General features: G+C 43.1%; 1 protein-coding gene across 1 annotated transcript in view; it reads right to left on the minus strand.

Moving 5' to 3' along the window:
- Nucleotides 1-653: 653 nt before the first annotated feature.
- LOC114070243 (E3 ubiquitin-protein ligase pellino homolog 2) overlaps nucleotides 654-19,619 on the minus strand; it is a 65,280-nt gene continuing 46,314 nt past the window's right edge. Inside the window, exons 3-6 of the mRNA XM_027907528.1 lie at nucleotides 9,647-9,748; nucleotides 4,287-4,484; nucleotides 3,811-3,999; nucleotides 654-1,265 (exon numbers count right to left, since the gene is read on the minus strand). Of these exons, the coding sequence (XP_027763329.1) occupies nucleotides 699-1,265; nucleotides 3,811-3,999; nucleotides 4,287-4,484; nucleotides 9,647-9,748 (1,056 nt within the window). The 3' untranslated portion in view covers nucleotides 654-698. The remainder of the gene's footprint in view (nucleotides 1,266-3,810; nucleotides 4,000-4,286; nucleotides 4,485-9,646; nucleotides 9,749-19,619) is intronic.

The following is a 19,619-nucleotide window of genomic DNA, read 5'->3' on the forward strand; positions in this document are numbered from 1 at the left end:
GCCATCTCCCACACCTAATGGCCAGTGGAGATCTATTACACTGAAAGGAAATCAATACAAACAGGATTTCCTCAGTTTCAAGTAATCTTTGATGCCTTTTTGGCCAGCTGTGTTATACCATAATAGATATTTTAATAGCTTTTATCCTCTACACTTTAGGCAGCTAATTTTTCCTCTTACATACCCAATTATCTCTAGTGAACATTCACCTCTGGTTGTCCACACATTCTGTATTAGCTCCTTGAGAAACTATTCAAGTTAAATTATATTGCAAATTAAAGACAAGTTACATTCTGTATGTTCCTTCTAGATTTGAAAAATAGGTTTTAAAGGCTTGTCAAAGTTTAGAAGAGAAAACCTTTCCATTAAAAAATCTTCGCTTAAAAAAATCATTTAAGACACCTTTTTTTTCTGATCCAGGGTACTAATAAAAAGATTACAAATATACTACAATTTGACCGAGAAGACTTCATGAATATGCTGCTTTTGAGCATGCGACAACCACTGATATCTGCTGAGTTCCAGGTATCAATGTATCCCAATTCCACCCCAGTCCCTCCCGGTCCCGCCCCGAAACCACCCCCCCTATCAATAACATCATAAAAAAAAGGGGGTAAAATCTAGAAGTTAGTGGCCAAAAATCTTCACAGTAAATCATTAAAGGAAACTTTTATTGGGGGGGTCACTGCCCGGCGGCATCAGTCGATGGGGCCCTGAAAGATGAGCTTGACGCAGTTGTGCTCCCCGGAGAGCTGCGTGGCGCAGAACGGGCAGGCGGCGTGGAACGCGTGAGTCCCGTGAGGCAGCGGGATCTGGGACCAGTACTTGGCGGATTTCTCGGAGCACACGTGTCCGCAGGGGGTGAAGGCGTGGGTGGGGGGCCCCGCATCCACGTAAAAACCGGCCTCGCAGCCCAGCCAGAGCGGCACGTAGGGGCCAACGGTTCTGCACATGGGGCACTCCCGCTCGTTGGCTTCCGTGTCGCTGCGGTGGCCCCAGTTGTGGTAGCCGTGCACGTGGCCGCAGCTGAGGTAGGCCCAGGGCTGCTTCTCCTCCACCACATCCTTCCTGTTGATGCTGGGAAAGGCCAGAGTGTTCAAGCCCACGGGGCACTGGGGCCTGGCGGCGTTGATCTCCTGCCGCAGGGCCTCGATGTGTTTCTGCGTCGGGGTGTGCAGCAGTCCGTCCGCCGTCCGCCACAGCAGGGTGGCCCCGCACAGGTCGATCAGGGAGCCGTCCTGGAGGATGTTGGTCTCGTTTTCTACCTGGTGGTGGGACACAAAGGGAGGTGAAGTTCAGCCTAAAGCTAGTTCTGCAAACGCGTCTTGCTCGCCAAAGCGTCACCAAGTTACTTCGTTTTGTCTTATTGTTGCCTCGTGGCCCCCTCTCTGCCTGAATCCACCTCAGACCTTACTCTATATTTAAGACTATAAGAACAGAACCACAGAATCAACTAGGTTGGAAAAGACCTTTGAGATCATCAAGTCCAACCCATGATCTAAACACCACCTTCTCACCCAGACCACGGCACTGATGCCACAGCCAGTCTCTTCTAAAACACCTCCTTGGGCAGCCCATTCCAATCTCTAGAGAGACCCCTCCCTCTCTCTAAGAAATGTCTTCCTGATGTCTAATCTAAACTTTCCCTGGCACAGCTTAAGACTGTGCCCTCTTGTCTTAATAAGCGTTGGTTTCTTATTCTGTGCTTGTACAGGAGGTTCAGCATCTCCAACTGCAACACTAATTATCATACAGAGTCTTCCTGCCTGCAACTCCTTGGGAAAGGATATCCCCCCACCATCCCTGAGCACGCACTTTCCCTCTCTATTATTGATTCTCTGTGTGCCTTTGTCACAGTTCAGTAAGTCATGACAGACTGAAGAGGAGACTTGCCATTCCCTAAGGGCTGCATTAGCAGGTTCTCTCCTGGAATTCTTTGCCCACAGAGGCTGCTCACTGAGTAAAAAAATCCTTTTTGGACTAAAAACTGCTATCCAGGACAGTTCAGGTATTCCATGCAAATACAGCCCCAGTGTGCACTGCCCAAAGGCTTCGCTTGTCTGATTAAAAAGCAGGTATTTGAAACATTTTCAAGGGATTATGACAAAAACACATTTTGTTATTGTACTTCACTGAAATATTCCTGATTTTAATGTCACCAACATATAAGCAATCTGTGCTTCTGCTATCAGTTCAGTAATGATGAATATACATTAAAAAAGTCCTTTATGAAATTAAAGAGGAAAACAGACCTACTGCCTGGTGTTATACATACAAAGTATGTAGAAAATACCACTGATGCAAAACAAACACCCAAATGCAAACAAATACATTAAGTAGGTCACATGAAATCATCACGTCTGCCTCAGAATACTATGAATGACAACCAATTTGGCATTTACATTTTAATCCAGTTTAAATTCACAGATTAACTGTGGATCATCATTGCACTAAACACCTCCGTGGCACAATGCAGACCACAAGATAAGAGGTCACCGGTGCAAAATACTTCCAGCAGAAAAATTCAGTGGGCTCAAGTAGAGATGAGAGAGAAGCCTTGATTTGATGCTCTTTTCAGATAATTCCTTCACAAACAGCAAAGCAAGAAAAGCTCCCTCACATGCAACATGTTCAATTCATTAGACGAGCCCGCGTTTGGTTTTATGAACCCAATCAGCGAGTACTGATCACATCAATACCAGCGTGCCATGTAATTTTATTTAAATGAGAATTCGAGTCATTCTGGATGCAGGGAAGGGAATTCATTTGTTTCGCTGTGCCTTTCTTCAGCAGCACTAAAAAAAAAGGTGTTCTGCTAACCACGTACAAAGGGTGCAATTGCCACATCATCTGTCCCAGTCCCCGGGCGACGTTCGCCTGCCACTGCTAAAAGTGACAAAGCAATTTATGTCCTGCAGGGTGTCTGCTGAAAGCAGAACAGTCCAACTCCATTTCCATAACTCCCTGAGCAGCCAGTTTTCTGTAAAAGCCAAGGGCAGAGCTGGAAAGCAGTTCAGTGTGAGCATGTGGGATCCCTCCAACACCTCAGGGTAGTAACACAGAAGTAACTTTGGCATGAAGAAGAGGAGGATATCCCTCCTGTCTATATGGTGGTGTTTGATTGCTGTCATTTCCTATGCTTTTTTCCTTCTGCCTCCAAAGGAAAAAATAAAATGCACTCTCCTTTGTAGGCTCTACAGATCTTGGGAAGAGGAAAGAACAAAAGCTATGGGAATTCCCTCCCATCTTGTACTGAAAAGTGCACACATGCTTATGGTTATGAACGTCACAGGTCTCTGACAGCTGAAATCTCTCACTTCTGGCAAAGGTAAAGCCCATCCTGCTTCACAGAATAAAACAGGAATATACTTTCAGGCCTTCTCTTATCTTTTTAGTGGCAGGTAAATCAAACAGAAGGCATGTTACCCAAACAGCTTCTGCATGCAAGTGGACCCTTCAGACATCACTGCAAAAGACAGTTCCCCGTGCAGTAACTTCCAGACAGCTCCAGATCCCAGGAGAACATTGCAGAGATGGAGATTCAAGAGCAGAGTTTATTTAGCCTTTACTCTCTGTGCTGTTTCACTTGGGAAAGTGGCTTCAGCACAGAATTTAGAGTGTTCTCCTGCACATCAGAAACAGGAGAGCAGTGCAGAACCTGCTGTGACACACGGATATTTAAATGCTCCCAGTGCCCACCACCCAGGGACAACACCATTACTCTGCAGTCACCCTACAGCTGCCTCCATGGAGTGCCAGGAAAACAAGCATCCCTTGTTTTGTTCCAATCATCAGCCACTTCCAACTCACCAGTTTCCCCCTCTGCTGGGCAGACCTGGTCTCCCGGAGCGTGTACACATCCCCACAGACCGAGATCTCCCGCCACACTCCGGGCTTGGACTCCTCCGTGAAGCCTCCTTTGGGATGCATCACCAGCACCCCGTTAGTTGTCAGTCCATCCATGTGGCCATCGGGATTTTTCCACTTTGCTGCTTTCTCCTGCGTGTGGCAACCAGAACACATCAAAACCACACCTGAAGAAAACCCACCAGCAGTTACTGAAGTGGAGCTCCACTGCTCGAGACAATCACGACCACGAGTCTCTGCTGTTCGTAACTCAGGCACAGAAAACTGCAGTTCCTACTTAACACTGCAGCTGGTACTTTGGGGTAATAAAAGCCTAACGATAGTCTGAGTTATCAACCAGTACAAGGAGGTTTTGGGGCTTGAATATAGCAGAGAATAAAACCCAGAGCTTGCTCGTACCAATTATTAGTAGTACTTACACCAAGAAATATGTTTTTGGACGAGTCAAAGCCAGCTGCAAAGATCCTTGCTGTGTAAGGTGGGCTCCTGTCACAAACTATCCTGCAGGCAAAGCGGGATATGGTGCTCTGGGTGATCTGGGTTTCATCATTATTTTGACTTCCAGAAATAGTATCTGTTACTACAAAGTCTATGGGGCTCTCTGTGGACCTCCCAACCTGCAAAAAAAAAAAAATTAAGATAAAAGTATAAATAGAAATACCCATGGAAATGTGAAGCACTGAGGACACAGTTCTGCCAAGTTAATACTGATGGCATCAGTAAACTACTGTCTACTCAATTTTTTGGATGGTAAGATGCAATCAGAGACTAACCTGTATTTGTCACAGGCAGAAATACCTCACTGACACAGAATGGCCAATTTCCACTTACCACAACTGATGTTCCTGTTTGCTTGAAACAAATCATCAGAGCTGATTGCTTTGATAAAAGTATCGTCAACAAAAAAAAGTATTAGCACCTTGTAATTCCTCATCCAACCACAGCAAACTACTTATATTCTGTCAGTTAAGGAAACACGGGCTTGGATTGACAAGTTTTATTCACGTTTCCAGTTTAAAGTTAAATTTGCCATGAAAATAAAGGACTTTTTTTAGCCACACCATAACAAAAAGCTACCCACCTTCACATTTTCAGAACTGGCAGTCCCAGAAAGAAGAGTTTTCAGGCAAAAACCCATCACGTGATTAACAGAATTAATAAACTTTCTCCAGCAGAAATGAAACACACTTGGTCAGCGGACAAAAATATTTTTCTATTTTGCCATCTATGAGATTTAATTCTAAAACTGGGAACATCCAGGCATCTGGAACACTTCATGACACATGGATAGAGGGAACCTTGACTGCCAACCCAACATACAGTGAGGTTTTATCAATGTTTCTACAGGCAAATTAGTGTTACACCAATTTTGAGCACAACTGGGAAGAGGAGCTGAGGAACAAGGAGAGGAACAGAATATTAATTTTGTAGGTACCTTGTGATCAAACAGAATTAGGGATATTCTTCACATGAAACTACCTTCAATATCAGGCATCTACATTTATATAAAATGGCCTCCTCGCTGCGCAGGATCTCCCCAAGAAGTTATATTTCCTGCTCTTCAAAGCAACATGGAGAGGTGTGTGTGGTTCCATCATTAACAAACATCTCTGCAAACTAAATTTGCTGCCAAGGAACGGTATGCATGAGCCAAGGAAAGTAATATTATTAATACCTAACTCTTGGCCCAACTGAACTGACAGAAACAGTACAGGGATCTCTCCTGTACTTCTCTTCTGCTTCAAGTTCTACTTTGCAGGGTTACACTCCCAACACATGTCAAAATTCCCATCTGATGTGACACATCCAGTTATTTTCTCCTCCTCCCAGGTCTCAGCCCAAGCAGAAATTGTGATGAGTTTGCTGCAGAGAAAACACTCAAAAAAGGCCTAATCAAAAGTGTACATTTCAATTTTTCACTCCCAGAACACCCCAGAGATGGAGTTTAGAAACTGTTTAATACGGGACATTTCTGATTTATAGAACTTGACAACTTGAAGCTACAATTCACAAAGCAATATTCTTCTTCTTTTTACAGTATTATTTCTAACAGGCTTCCATTTCCCATCCAATGCAATTCCTGTTAAGAGTCAGCACCAGGAACCTTGTGAATAACTTTGGACTATTCTCTGTGTGGAGTTTCTTGAAGGATAATAAATGACAAACATGAAATTAATTTGTTCATAACAAGTTTCTGCCTGTTGCAGGCTCTGAAATAGATCATTCTCTCAAAGCTTTTAGATGCAATTAGAGAAAAACCTGCCTCACTCTTCCTTAAAGGATGACAAAACACAGAGTGCTCGCTCCCAGTCTTTCTCACATCACACTAATTGGTAACATGAAATACAAATATGTTTGGATGTAACCATTAAAATCTATAAAGAAAGCTTTTATGTGGTTTTTAAAAACTCTGAAATGACAAGTGATATGTTATATAAATACAGTAAGTACTTTACTGATCTCATCTGTGTCACAAGTATGCCTGTGCAACGTTGAATATTTCAAATATTTGGTTTCCTTTCCTTTTTCTTTTCCTATGGAGAAAGCCTTCTAGAGGATCAGTCATGTATTGTGCTACTTTTCAACATCAGAACTTAACATTTTAAGAAGTGGCCTTCCAAACCTGGCAATTTCCTCATGCTCTGTATCAAATCAAGAATTTGGGTTTGAGATCATCTGACAAGAAACTCCTGAGGGAATAAATGAAGAACCTGATGTTATCAAAATCACCCATCAAAAACTTGAGCTCATCTGCTGTTGCAGCCAGACCACAGTCACTGCATACTGAACTCCATTATTCAGAGCTACTTTTCACACACTTCATTACTCATTTTCCTTCTGCAGCACAGAAGACTTTTTTCCTTCATTCTACCCATTTCAAGGCTGTATTTTGGGACTCTTTCTTCTTAACTGTCACACTACACATTATTTCACAAAGCTGCTTCCAGTACCAACCCACAAACCTTCCAAGTGATGCCAAAGACAGAGCCTGTTGTCCCCACTGCAGGTGATTGCTGAAGGCTGTGTAGGAGCCAGGCAGTCAATCAGTTTGCTCGTGTTTACTGCCAATCACAGCAGTTCTATTAAAAACGCTCCCTCCTGAGACAAGGCAGAAGCAGAAAACCTGGTAGCAGATAATTTAACAGCTGCACATTCTTGGTGTCCAGCAGAATTCCACTGTTGTGAGGAGAGGGAGAGCTGGACCATGCATCCTGTTCTTCAGTAAGAAATCCACATTTCATATAGAAAGTACCTGCTCCTTGGATAAGTTACTTAGGGTAGAAGCTACACATCTTGGTTCCTGCTATAATCAATCCATTCTCATGCCATCAAAAGTATGGTCATTTTCCTTTCATTAGGCAAAAATGTCAAGAAAAATGGTATTTAGACAGCCTGAACACTGCTCTCCAGTGTCTTCTGAGTTTCCTTCCTGTCCCTTGCATAGTGTCCCATATTTTCCACGTATGGAAAAATCCATGTATCCACTTTAGATAAGCACCTACTCGTGCTTCTTCCTGGTTTGAAGATTGGAAAGCATAAAACAAGCTGTTCTGAGTTTATAATCTTCAAAATATTCCTGTTTGTTTCTGGTAAAACTGCAGACTACAAGTCGCCAACACACCACTTCTCCCATTTCCCCTCAAAGAAAAGGACTGACAACAGTTTAAGGTGGATGAAGGAAAAAAGGGTGACAGCTTTTTTTGTGAACTGAACCTCCCTTATTTTCACAGGAAAGCAGCTTTAACCCTCTGGATTCAGTCCACACAGGTTAGAAATGGGACCTGACCTTCTGCCATCCCTCTTCCCCATTTTGGATCTCCCTGACTAAAATGTTACAACCCCCATCCAAAGCTTCTCATGTTCCTTCCTGTGGTTACTCTGGGCAACTCCTGCAGTGCAGCCATCCCATTCCACAGGGGGAAGAAGTGGAGATTTGAAAAAAGCCAAGTGATTTGCCCAAGATAATACACGTTAACAGCATCAAAGTGGGGCCTCCATGCTCAGGATAATCCTGCAGTCCAGGCATTATCCTTCCCTCTTCAGCCTCCACATCCTTAGTGTGCTACACTATCCAGGAAAACACACATTTGGAAAGAAAACAGGGAATTCCAAGGATTGTCTGTCCAAGTGATGCTTGATCAACAATAAAACTTCGCCCTGTGGATCAACAGACAAGTAACTTGTCATCACATCCCACGGGGTTGCACAAAACACTCCTCGAGTAACTTCTCTCCAACTGCCCACAATCAGATTACTGGGAATAATTAAAATCTAATGGCTTGTTTTTATAATGGAAACCTCTCCAAGCTGCTGTCTGGCATCACTTCAGCAGTCAGTCATTGCCACGGTCTACCAGAGAATTCCTGTTTCCAGTCTCACCAGTCTCTCCAGGCCAATGCATGGAGTGCAATCCTCAGGAAACAGGGAGTGGAAACATGAGCCAGGACACAGCACATGGAAGTTACAACCTGACCATCTACACATCTCAAGACAGAAGAAACAGGTTGCACTGAAAACAGGAATCTTAACAATATAGAAGCCTTAACCTTTTATCAATATCTGCGACTTATCCCCCTCAATAAAAGCTGTAACCACCACCAGGGCATTATGCAATCAAGAAAAGAGCTGTCTATACACAATACACCCAGAAAAGTGGCTGTTGTGCAACTCTTTATTAATTATTTTAGTGTAAAAATTCCAGCTTTCAAAAATGGCTTTTTAAAATTTACACACAGGAAAAAACTTCATTGGAGCTACTCAAGAAATAAACAAGTATCACACAGTAACCCAGAAGGATGGGGGACATTTTTCTTTTACTAGAAAACACAGCAAAAAGCTACTTCAGATCACCCTGAGTGTGATCCTTCATCCTGCAGCAAATGAACGAGACTGGGTTTTAAACAATTCCTATTTGGACCTAACAGCTCCGGTCACACCGGGAAAATTTAATACAGAGCAAAATACAGGAGCCACGAGAGGCAAAGACAACTCGACAGAGCTACTTCCTCTTCTGTCAACAGCACCCAAGGGCTGACCCTCCTAAATATGAAAAGCTGGAGGAGAAGGGATAATGATTCCTGGGGAGATGCCCTAATTAGAGGTCACAGACAAGACAGATCTGATCAGCCCAGAATGGAAAAGGTTGTGTGTGTTCTTGGGTTTCCCCAAGTTTGAAGTCTAAATTTGTACAGGATTTCTGCTCTCTTGTTACGTATAAAAATAACCACTGCACAAGGAAATAACTCAGGTTACCAGGTGTTAAATGCTGCAGAAAACCCCAAATGCAAACAGGGGAGAGTGAACACGTGTTGGGTAAGGGATGGTAGCTCAGGGAAACTCAGCACAGCCCCCTACACCACCTGAGATATTTGCACAACCCTTAGGAACAGTATATCATTCCAGTTTATCATTCCATCACTGCTTTGTCTCCTTTAGGGCACAGCTCCCACATTATTTCACCTTCCTCCTTCCCACCCCATGTCCTACTCCCACCCACCTCCTTTTCACTCCAGCTACTTGACTAACTGGAGGGTGGTGGGTGTATTTTTGTGCTTATTCATGAATCCAAACAGGCACACATTTCTAGGTAGAGCCCAGTGAGAGCAGTAAGTCAGTAAGGAATTTAAGAGATGCTGGTGGGGGTTTGAGAACAGCAGAATAAAGCAAAATTTCCAAGTGCTCCCATATTAAAGCAAGTGGGTTAGACCATGGAAACCCCCCAGATCACAGAGAATACCCAGAACTGTGCTTTTAAAACCACAATCTTGCAGAGTCTTACCTGGAACATGTCTGTGTCCTTATCATGAGTATATTCCACTATAACTGTCTGATTCCTGGACAAGGTGAAAGAGATGCTGTGCTGACCTTTCGAGCTGATTGCCTGGTGAATAAAACAACAACAACAACAAAAAAGAGATGTCTATTACACACCAAAATACTGTAATCAAATTCATTTTGCTGTATAAACACCTTTGCTGCGATCAGGAAGAGCAGTGTATCGTGACATGTTATTACAAGGCTGGGTAAACAAACACAATGGGATTTTTTGGGTTTGTTTTTTAATGGAAAAGCCCAAGCTGCACTTGTTTGTTTCTAGTTCAGAAGCACCCAATACTTACCATTTTTACAGTTTAGATTCCAAACACCTTCTCCCTCTGAAATTATGTTCAGTTCCTAACCTTTAGATCAATTTGTACCCTAGGACAGACTTGGGGTTTAGGGAGTTTTGGTTGGTTTGTTTTTAAAGCAAGTGAGCGACGCAACTGATATCCAGTTAAAAGTGCCAGGATTTCAGGGATATCATTACCATTAAGTATATTTCTAGTTATATCAGAAAGAGCCTAACAATTTTATATAAATGGTGACAAAAAGAACAAGCACTTGCAATGGGTCTTTTCCTCATTAAAGGAACATTACTCCTTACTACCTGTCAAAGTAAACCAGTTATAGATATGGATTTAGCATCAAAGACTAAATAGTATTTCAATATTTAAAACAAGACCAGAACAGGACAACTCCTGTTTTCTGCTCTATCTTACCAAGATTAAGGGAAAAGAGCTGAGAAACTAAATCCATTGGCTAACAGGGATATAGATGTAAATACAAGGTCCATACAACTGCATATAATTCTGAAAGGTAATGAGTGTTACTGCTCAGAAAACACTTTGCAGACACTTAAGCAGTGAATTAATAGGTTAATTAAGGCTTTCTCCAGTTTTCAGCTGAGGGGATAATTTTCTCCAAGAGGTTCTCACTTGCTCCATTCCTTCGTACTGCTTTTCACCTAAAGAATTCACAGACAGGGATGATTAAACTAAACAACTAAATATATTCCACTCATCTGTCTGCCATCTCTCACAAAAGCCTAAATTATGCCAAAGCCACATCAATTATTGAACAAATCATTAGAAATCCTTCTGAATGCTGGAGGTATTAAAAACATCTATGTGCATACTAAAAGCCTACCAAGGGTTAGCAAGGGTAATTTGAGACAGAATTATTGAAAACACATAATGGGAGGATTGTTTTCTTGCAAACCTCCTGCATTTACACCGCCAGAGATGCTTTTACAACACACCTCCTGCTGAAAGCTCTCAGCAGCTCCAACACTTGCTAAAGATTTGGGCTTAGGTGATAACACCTGGAGGGAAAGGATTTAACATCTTTGTGGGAGACAGGGAGAGTGGGATTGATGGAGTCACAGCGAGTTTGCTGGTGACTCCAAGATGGGTGGTGAGGGAAGGGATGGCATCCAGAGGGAGCTGGGACAGGCTGGAGAGGTGGAACCACACAAGCCTCATGAAGTTCAACAAGGCCAAGGTCACCTGAAGCTGGATCTGGGCAATCCCAGGCACAAACAGAGGCTTAGGGGGAGAATGGATTGGGAACAGCCCCAAGGAGAAGGACTGGGGGTGTCTATTGAACAACAAGGTCAGTATGACCCAGAAATATGAACTGGCAGCCCAGAAAGCCAAATGTGTCCTGGGCTCATCCCACAGCGTGGGCAGCAGGAGAGGGAGGGGACTGTGCCCCTCTAACTCCACTCTGGCCAGACCCCTCCCACAGTGCCACCTCCAGCTCTGGAGCACTGCCACCAGGAGGACATGGAGCTGCTGGAGCGAGTCCAGACGAGGCCACAAAGATGATGAGAGGGCTGGAGCAGCTCTGCTATGGAGACAGGATGAGTGTTCAAGGCCAGCTTGGACAGAGCTTGGAGCAACCTGGTCTAGTGGAAGGTGTCCCTGTTGGAGGTGCACAGTATTTAAGGTTCCTTCCCACCCAAACCATTCTGTGATTAGTCAAGACAACCTTTCCCAGTCCCTTCCCAGTATTTCTTTTCTGCAATAAATCTCTTAAAAACGTTCAAGACACGGTTTCCCTGGTTTTGTTCCAAGTCTCGTAACAGCTGAAAAGTGATGCAAACGTCTTTGGCAATCAGTGATATGCAGATTCCTGAATTTCCCAGCCTATTTATAGTGTTTTGCAATGACCATTATGCTGGCACACACAGCATGCTGCGAGAACAAACAGCATCAAGATGCAATTTGGATGGAGTCACAGTTGCTGTGACCTGCTGGGACACTCAAACTGTAGGTCTGGAACGGGCATGGAAAGTTTTTTATTCTCTATGCACGTTTGACAACTGACAAGGGGATCTCAAGCCCTCAGGTGTTCCTAGAATATAAGAGAAATAAAGTGATTAACAGGAGATCCTTACACCTCGTGTTTTTGGCTTCACATGGCAATAATCAATTCATATTTGTATTAACAGATATCACCATTTCAAATGTCAGGAAGGAAGAGCTTTCACACACAAGATTTCCTTCGTTCCCACAGAACTCTGTTGTAGCTGGGATACAATGAAGGACAAAATTCCCAGGCAGGGATGTGTGCCCTGAGCTTGCCAGACAAGCTCCTGGATGAAAAGGAAGCTTTGGTGAGACCCAAAACTCAAAGTTTTATGGTCTGATGGAAAAAAACACAGAGAGAAATATTAAAGCTTCCAGAACTCCTTAGTAAGGTCACGTCCTAAGCCTGCAGAGCTTGAAACTTAGATATGTTAATAATAGTGACCAGGGTCAGCATGTCCTCTGAAATTCCAGGGTAGGACAATCTTTTCTATGTGTGCTCCTTTCCCCTCTTGACTTTTTTTTCCCCTCATCTACTTCCTCTCCTCTTTGTTTTCCACTATTTAAAGCAAGTTAGTTTCAGTGAGAAAGGCTACATTTAGTTTCCTGGAATTGTGTAATCATTTTTAGGAGGGGAAAAAAAAAAAAAAAAAACCACCCCAAGAACATGATGAGAAATGTTTCAATTTGTGTGCTCTCACAGTCTGCTCAGCACCAATTCAAAGACACTTGACAGGCAGTTTAAGTGCTGGTCTCAAAGCAATTGGCCACTTATCAGTAAAAAAAAAAAAAAAAAAAAAAAAAAAAAAAAAAAAAAAAAAAAAAAAAAAAAAAAAAAAAAAAAAAAACAGTGTATCAGGAACTACACAAAGCACAAGTGAAAGTTTAATATCCTAATAAAACAGTATTGAGTGAAATGCAGACACAGGAAAATCCTTGAAGGATTTTTGACAGCTTGAAATACAACAGAACCACACTACTGCAAGTTCCAAAAGAGCCTGGAGACTGATTGCACCAAGCCCCTGAAAACTGGTTTGTAGCAACCAAAAAATAGTGGGTTTCTCTTTTTAATTGCTTTTAGCGGTCCAATTTCAAGACTTTTTTCTTTTTTTTTTTTAATCTGGCAGCAGGATTTCCCTCCCAAAACACCCCCTGGTCTTGTCATGTGATTGCCCTGAAGTCGTGAGAAGAAGCCCCTGACCCTTCAGGACCTAGAGCAGCATCACAAGTTTTAGGAGAAAACTTCAAGATTTCCAGGCTGGACAACACCACATAAAACTTCCAAGGCAGGAATTAAGACACAAAAGAACAAATATCTGGCATTAAACTTTACCTGTGCCTCCAAGGCTGCCAAAATCCACTAGAGTGATAGTGACTATTTTAAAATTGTAACTCTTGGATGTGTGGAAATGCAGAATCATTTATGTTCTAAAAGACCTTTAGGATCATCAAAACCAACCATAAATCCCAAGGCTGTGGTTCCACCTGAGTGGCCAGGGAAGGCAACTCTTCCTTCAGACACTTGCAGCATTTTGGGCTCCTTTACTCTGCCATGAGCTTAATTTGAGATCAGTTTGCTCCTGCCTTTTAGGTTCTTAAAAGTTTCATGAAAATTATACATAAAACTCAGGCAGGGAGAAAAAATAAAATCAAAACTACCCTAAATAAGTTCCCAAATTCTGGAAAAACCTTACTAATATATATATATATAGCCTGAGAATAGAAAGGAAATCCAAAGCACATGTCACCTCTTGTCTTTTAGGAATGCTGGTGGGGAGATACAGGCTGGATTAATTCAGCTGCTGGATTAATTCAGCTATAAAACAACAGATTGTTTTATGTGGTGAACTGTCTCAAGCTGCTGCATTCAAGCAATTCCCTTTGGAGGAAAAAGATAGGAAAGTGGAGATTAACTGACAAAAACCCTGTGCAGGAATAGAGGGAACAAATAAAGAGATTCGTCCAGAATAATTCCACTGGTAGCCACTCCATGTCCACACTGGCACTGAGGGATTTAAAGAAGCCAAAGAAAAGGAACAGGGAATCCTGAGGTGCCATATTTTGAAGGGACAGATCTCCCCAGCACCTTTCCAAGACAGAGATCATGTTTGCACAGCAGTCCATCCATCTCCATGAGGTTTTCCAGCTGAAGGGCAGTTAAGCCAAGCAGGGAGATTCCTCCGCTCACCCTTGCCCAAGGCAAATCCCACATAGCTCTCCCACTGCCTCCAGGTTTGTGTCCTGGTGATTTTGGGTCCAAACTGCCACGTGTTACCAGAGACTGAAAGGAGAAGGCCCCCAACCCATCCCCACAACAACAGCACGTCCTAAGCAAATGTTACTCTTGATTTCTTTTACTGTTCAAGTTTGCAGTTCTATCCTTCCTTGCTGGCTGGAATTACACTCGGCCCTGGTTTCTCCCCCTGCCTCCTCACACAGGCACTTTTTCATTCTTGCTCCTTTCTCCCCGTTTTTGAGAACAAAACCTCGTTGCAGCCCTTTGCCCTCGCAATCAAAGCAGCAGCCAAAGGCTACGACTTACAAATCTGTCGGGTCTCCGAGGAGCCAAGATCAAACAAGAGATCAAACACGGGCTGCTTCTCCAGCAGCAACACTGCAAAACCCTGGAATATCACAGCCCACCCCAAATCTGTGCTCTGTTGGGTGCCATCAGTTTTGTCATCATTCCAAGAAGGAAGAAAACAGAACCATCTCACCCCGCATATAAAAACACCTTGTAGATAAAGGGAGTAAGAATTTACAATGGTTATATTTTAAAACAGTATTTCCTAGTGGTTGGTTGGGTTGGTTTTTTTTTTAGCATAAGTAGAGAAAAAGGAGGGAATAAAAATAAATAAAACTAATAAATCTTCAGCAGACTGGATGTGTGACTGAGTGGCACCAGAGTCCCCTCTCTCTCCTAACCCTGACAGCAGAGGTGGCTGTTTAATCAGAATGTCCACCTTACCTCCTGCACAGACTTCACCTCTGCCCTCAGCCAGATGTTCCCTATCCAGGAGCATCTCCTGGTGTATCCAGCAAACTCCTGCAACGTCCACAACGCGGCTCATTTCCCTGAGTCATCCCCAGCCCCAGAGTTCAAGAGCAGGTCAGGAGCTCACGGCACGATTACATCAACTTAACACTATTAAGTCAAACCTCCCGTGGAAGGAGCGTGTCAATGAGCTGGGGAAGCACATCCCAAAATTCTCACAGCCCCCAGGCTGCTGCTTACAAGGCTTGCAGGGAACAAGTCTAATCCACTTCTAGAAATAGAGATTTTATGGCTTCCTTCTGGGCTTACAAACCATGTTTCCAAGGAAAGAAGAGGGAGAGGGGGGGAAGAAATCTCTGCATTTGGATTTTTAAAATTAAACCATTCCCTTGTGCCAGGCAAACTCCCCAAAGATCAAGAGAGGGACTTAATGTTATTATGGCTCCCAACTCTAGTGCAGAAATAAAGGCTAAAACCCATTAAGAAAGAGGCAGATGTCTCACAGGAAGGGCTGCTCCGTCAGAATGGGAGTTTTAGTTTAGTTAATTAGGTTGGATTAGGACAATCAAGTGATTTATGGGAACACTTTAGTTCTCTTTGTTGGCAGTCGGGCTGACCCACACCACGCTGACGTGTCCAAAATTAATGACAGCAGAGCCTTCATGAGTTAAAATGCTCTCGGACTTGGCTGCCGGCCTTCGATTTCTTTTACAAAGACAGAACACAAGAAACACTCAGGGATGTCAGACAAAAGATCTTGCAACTTAAAAGGGAGCTTTAGCCAGCAAGGAAGGAAGCCTTTAAAAGCAAAGAACACATCACATTCCCACTGGATTTTTGGACAGACTGGCTGCCAGAGTCGGCAGACATTGAGTTACCATAAAGAAAACACAACAGAAGCTCATGATCAGGAGACACTGATATTTTACCCACATCAGAAAAGTGTGTCCACTTGGGAAGCTTCCCAGTAAATCAAGACAAATGTCAATTCACAGAACATTAACTGAAAGACGTTTGCAGTTTTACTCTGTCTCAACTTGAACCTGACAGCGATTGTCCAGAATCACTGCTTCTCTAACACTGCATTTCAGTAAATTTGTATTGATAATACAGCTATTACATGTCGTTTTTCTCCAGCCGTTTGCAACAAAAATATCAGATTATTATGGAAACCTTATGGGTTTTGTGTTTCTCCAGGAGAGGTTGAAATATCTGTACCAACCAGAATCACTGGCCCAGTTCTTTAATTCTGCATTTTTCTCCTGCACAGCTCCATACAAGCCTGTTCTTCCTTCCTTCCCTTATAGTGTCTACACTACAACTGGAACATCATTTTGGAATATCATTGTTAACACCTTGTCTGTCTAATATTTCAGGTATTTTTCCTATTCTCATCAATTATTGTCAATATTCTCTTGACAAATGAGTGCTGGAAAATGGTCAAAAAAGAGCAAGAGTCAGTAACTGCAGGTGAGGAGAGAAATGTGCCACCACAAAGAAATCAAATTTTGTCACTTAAGTCTGCAATTCCTGTCACAATAAAGGAGTTGATACATGGAACCAGCAGGTCACTCACCTCTCCAATGCAGATCACCCCCCAAAATTCAAGGCTCAGTGCCTATACAGAAACAAATTCAGCATAGTCTGGTTTATTTACATTCCTGAGTTTTAATGGCTGTCAGAGCATTCCCAAGTTTGCTCTATGCACCCTTTGCTGCTGAGCTGGGAGGCTGGAAGGGGCAGAAGGGACAGCACATTTGTCTGGAGCACATCAGAGCCATCTGCTCCGAGTGCACACGTGGGGCTGTGCCACCCCTGGAACAATTCACCATTTGTCAACTCAACAGGCAGATGTTAAACCATCGTCTCCATTTGCTGAACCTGCCTGGGTGTGCAGTTTTAGACAACCAGCCAACACCACAGGTGTATTCCTCAGAAGCAGCATCAGAACAGGCCGTTCTCAGGTTTGGGGACTGCAACAAGTGAAGAGGCAAAACTCTCCTGTAAAGATCCTGTAAAGTCAGGTCAGGGCTGACAGACGCTTTCCAGAGAAGAATGTGGAGCAGGCTACTCCTCAGACAAAAATAAGGATTCAAAACATCTTCAGAACACAGAGGTAGTTGGTTAAATGGCACAGGTTGAAGTTCAAGGGGCCAAATCCTCGTTGCAGCCACAGTCCAGAGTCCTATCTCATACCCAGGACTGCTGGCCAGCTCTGCTAAAACAACCAAAGTTGTTCCCCTTAATAAGAAAAAGCAGCTCAAAGCAGACACCAGTTCATATAAGAGGCATCACTACATGGTGCAGCAGCTCAGGAGTTGCTTTGTAAATCCCAAACTTTTGGTGTGCTTGTGAACCAACACTTTACCTCACCAACCTGTGAACCATTTTCCTCCCAGTATCACCTCCTTGCTTTTCTAACCCTTAAACACTTTCTTCTCTCCTTCCATTTTCTCCTGTCCACGTTCATTAACATTATATTACAAGTGATCTTTCGCCCATCTTTGAAATCATCTGTATTTTATCTCCTTTAGTCAGCTTGCTGAATTTTCTCCCCAGAGCTCAGAGGCATCAACTGAGTGTCAGGTATACCAACTACCCAAAGCATAAACCATCTATCCCAAAATCCAGAATGCTCCTCTGGACAAAACACTTTGCTCCTACACTTGATCACAACTGCTCTGGGTCCCCTCGCTGTGTTACAGGTTACATTTCCAGGTACCTGTCCACACAAATTGCAACCAAAAGATAAAGATACTTCTTTGGAGACCAGTGAGACCTTGCCTGACGTGTGACCTTCTGGAAAACAAAAACTTCTGACCCCGAAACTCCTGGCATTATTCACTAAGGGTAAGGATTCCTGCTAGAAGACTACAAGCCTATAGATTTAAACACGAAGGCATAAACATGATTTTGTCACTGCAGCTGGATCACATCCCCCCAAACTCTTGACACACCCACAAAAATATCAGTAATTAGAGGAGGATGCAACAGTGTTTGTAACTGAACATTCTGGTGCCAACAGTCTACAATTCATTTATACACATCAGGAACAAAAGCAGCAGATGCCTGGCTACGCTTATGTATTTAGATATGCCAAGCACACAAAATACCCACAAATTAGAATCCTTAACTGAAAACCAGACAAAAAAAAAAAATATAGTGATAAAGTCCCCTCAAGGGCTTCTATCAATCCACAGCCTGAAAGATTTGTACACTCTGCTCATCAGCAGTGAATGCTCCTGTGAATCAAAGCACCCCTGAGCACCAATCTGGGCCTGCCTGCCAAAGGAGAGCACATAATAACACCAGGAGAGGCTGCAGATCATCCCACAGCTCCCAGAAGCCATAAACTGCATCTGACACAAGTCAATTTTACATTAAGGCAGCCAAAGGCTCTCCAGACAGTTACCTTAACAGACCTGTTAAAGCAGCTGCACAAAACTCTCTCAGGAGGAAAAAAAAAAAGGAAATTCCTCTTGCCAAAAAAGCCATTCAGTGCTTCTGGAAAATAGTTGTGTTTTATAAAACCCAGCAAGGGGCAGAAGCTCCTTTCTACACATCACAACACAGAATACTGTCCTGGTAGAAGGCATTCTTGGACAGAACAAACCCAAAAGCAACCAGGATCTTTTTCTACTGGTGTGGGATTCCTAAAGGAACTGCACCAAGTCACTGAAAACTGGAGTTTGGAGCAGATCTCCTTCATGGGGACTTCCAACAAAAAAAATAAATAAATAAACTGCAGAACAGTTCAACTGGTACTTGAACCAAGCTGGACAAGCATGAGTGAGAGCAGCTCTCAGGAAAAGCAAGTTAAATCCACCTTGCAAAGAGCATCCTCACTGCAAGAGATGTGGGGGTAGAAGGCACAGAGGGAGATGTGTGTAGGATCTGCCTCCCACAAGGAGGAAAGGGATAGATCTGACCTCTCAGTATCCTTAATACTCCGGTAAGAGAAACAGCATAAGTTAATATCACACATCTTGCTGTGGAAAATGATCACTTTGGGTTTCTTTGCAGTCCTCTGAGTGTGCAATAAACAAAATACTTCTAACTTCCCACTTCTTTTTGATCCAGATCATCAAGAATCTTCCCCTGTAAGGCTCAGGGCTTACTCATGTTCCTTACACACAACTTAGTACATTTAAAAATATACACACACACACTCCGTTTGAACTGTGTTTAACTGAGGTACTTAAGTGATTTAAGTCAACAAGATAATACCCTAAACAGCAGTCAAAAGGCAATCCTGATTTACACTGCAGCACAGGAGCTGAAAAATCAACTTGCTAACAAGTGGGAGCTTCTCTACGAGTGCAGTTGCCAAGCTCATTTCAAAACATCAGTGATAGTAAACTCTGCATCTGTGCAGAACTGAAAACAAGGCTGGTCCCAATTCCCAATTTTTTTAATCCCAATTATCCAAGGAAAAAATAATAAAAAAAAAAAAGACCATCTCTTCCCTCAGGAGAGGGCATGGCTCTGGGAACACGTAGTAACCAGTACTGCAATTCCACCTTGGAAATTAAGAAGGACAGTGCGAAAGCAACGAGTTTAAATGCCACTTTCAGTCACTCACCTGATAAGCAAAGTGTTTACAACCACATTTAGGTCATATTTATCAC

This window comes from Empidonax traillii, unplaced genomic scaffold (genome assembly GCF_003031625.1).
Source record: "Empidonax traillii isolate 1590-97213 ecotype Southwest subspecies unplaced genomic scaffold, ASM303162v1 scaffold1491:size100782, whole genome shotgun sequence".
Taxonomy (NCBI): domain Eukaryota; kingdom Metazoa; phylum Chordata; class Aves; order Passeriformes; family Tyrannidae; genus Empidonax; species Empidonax traillii.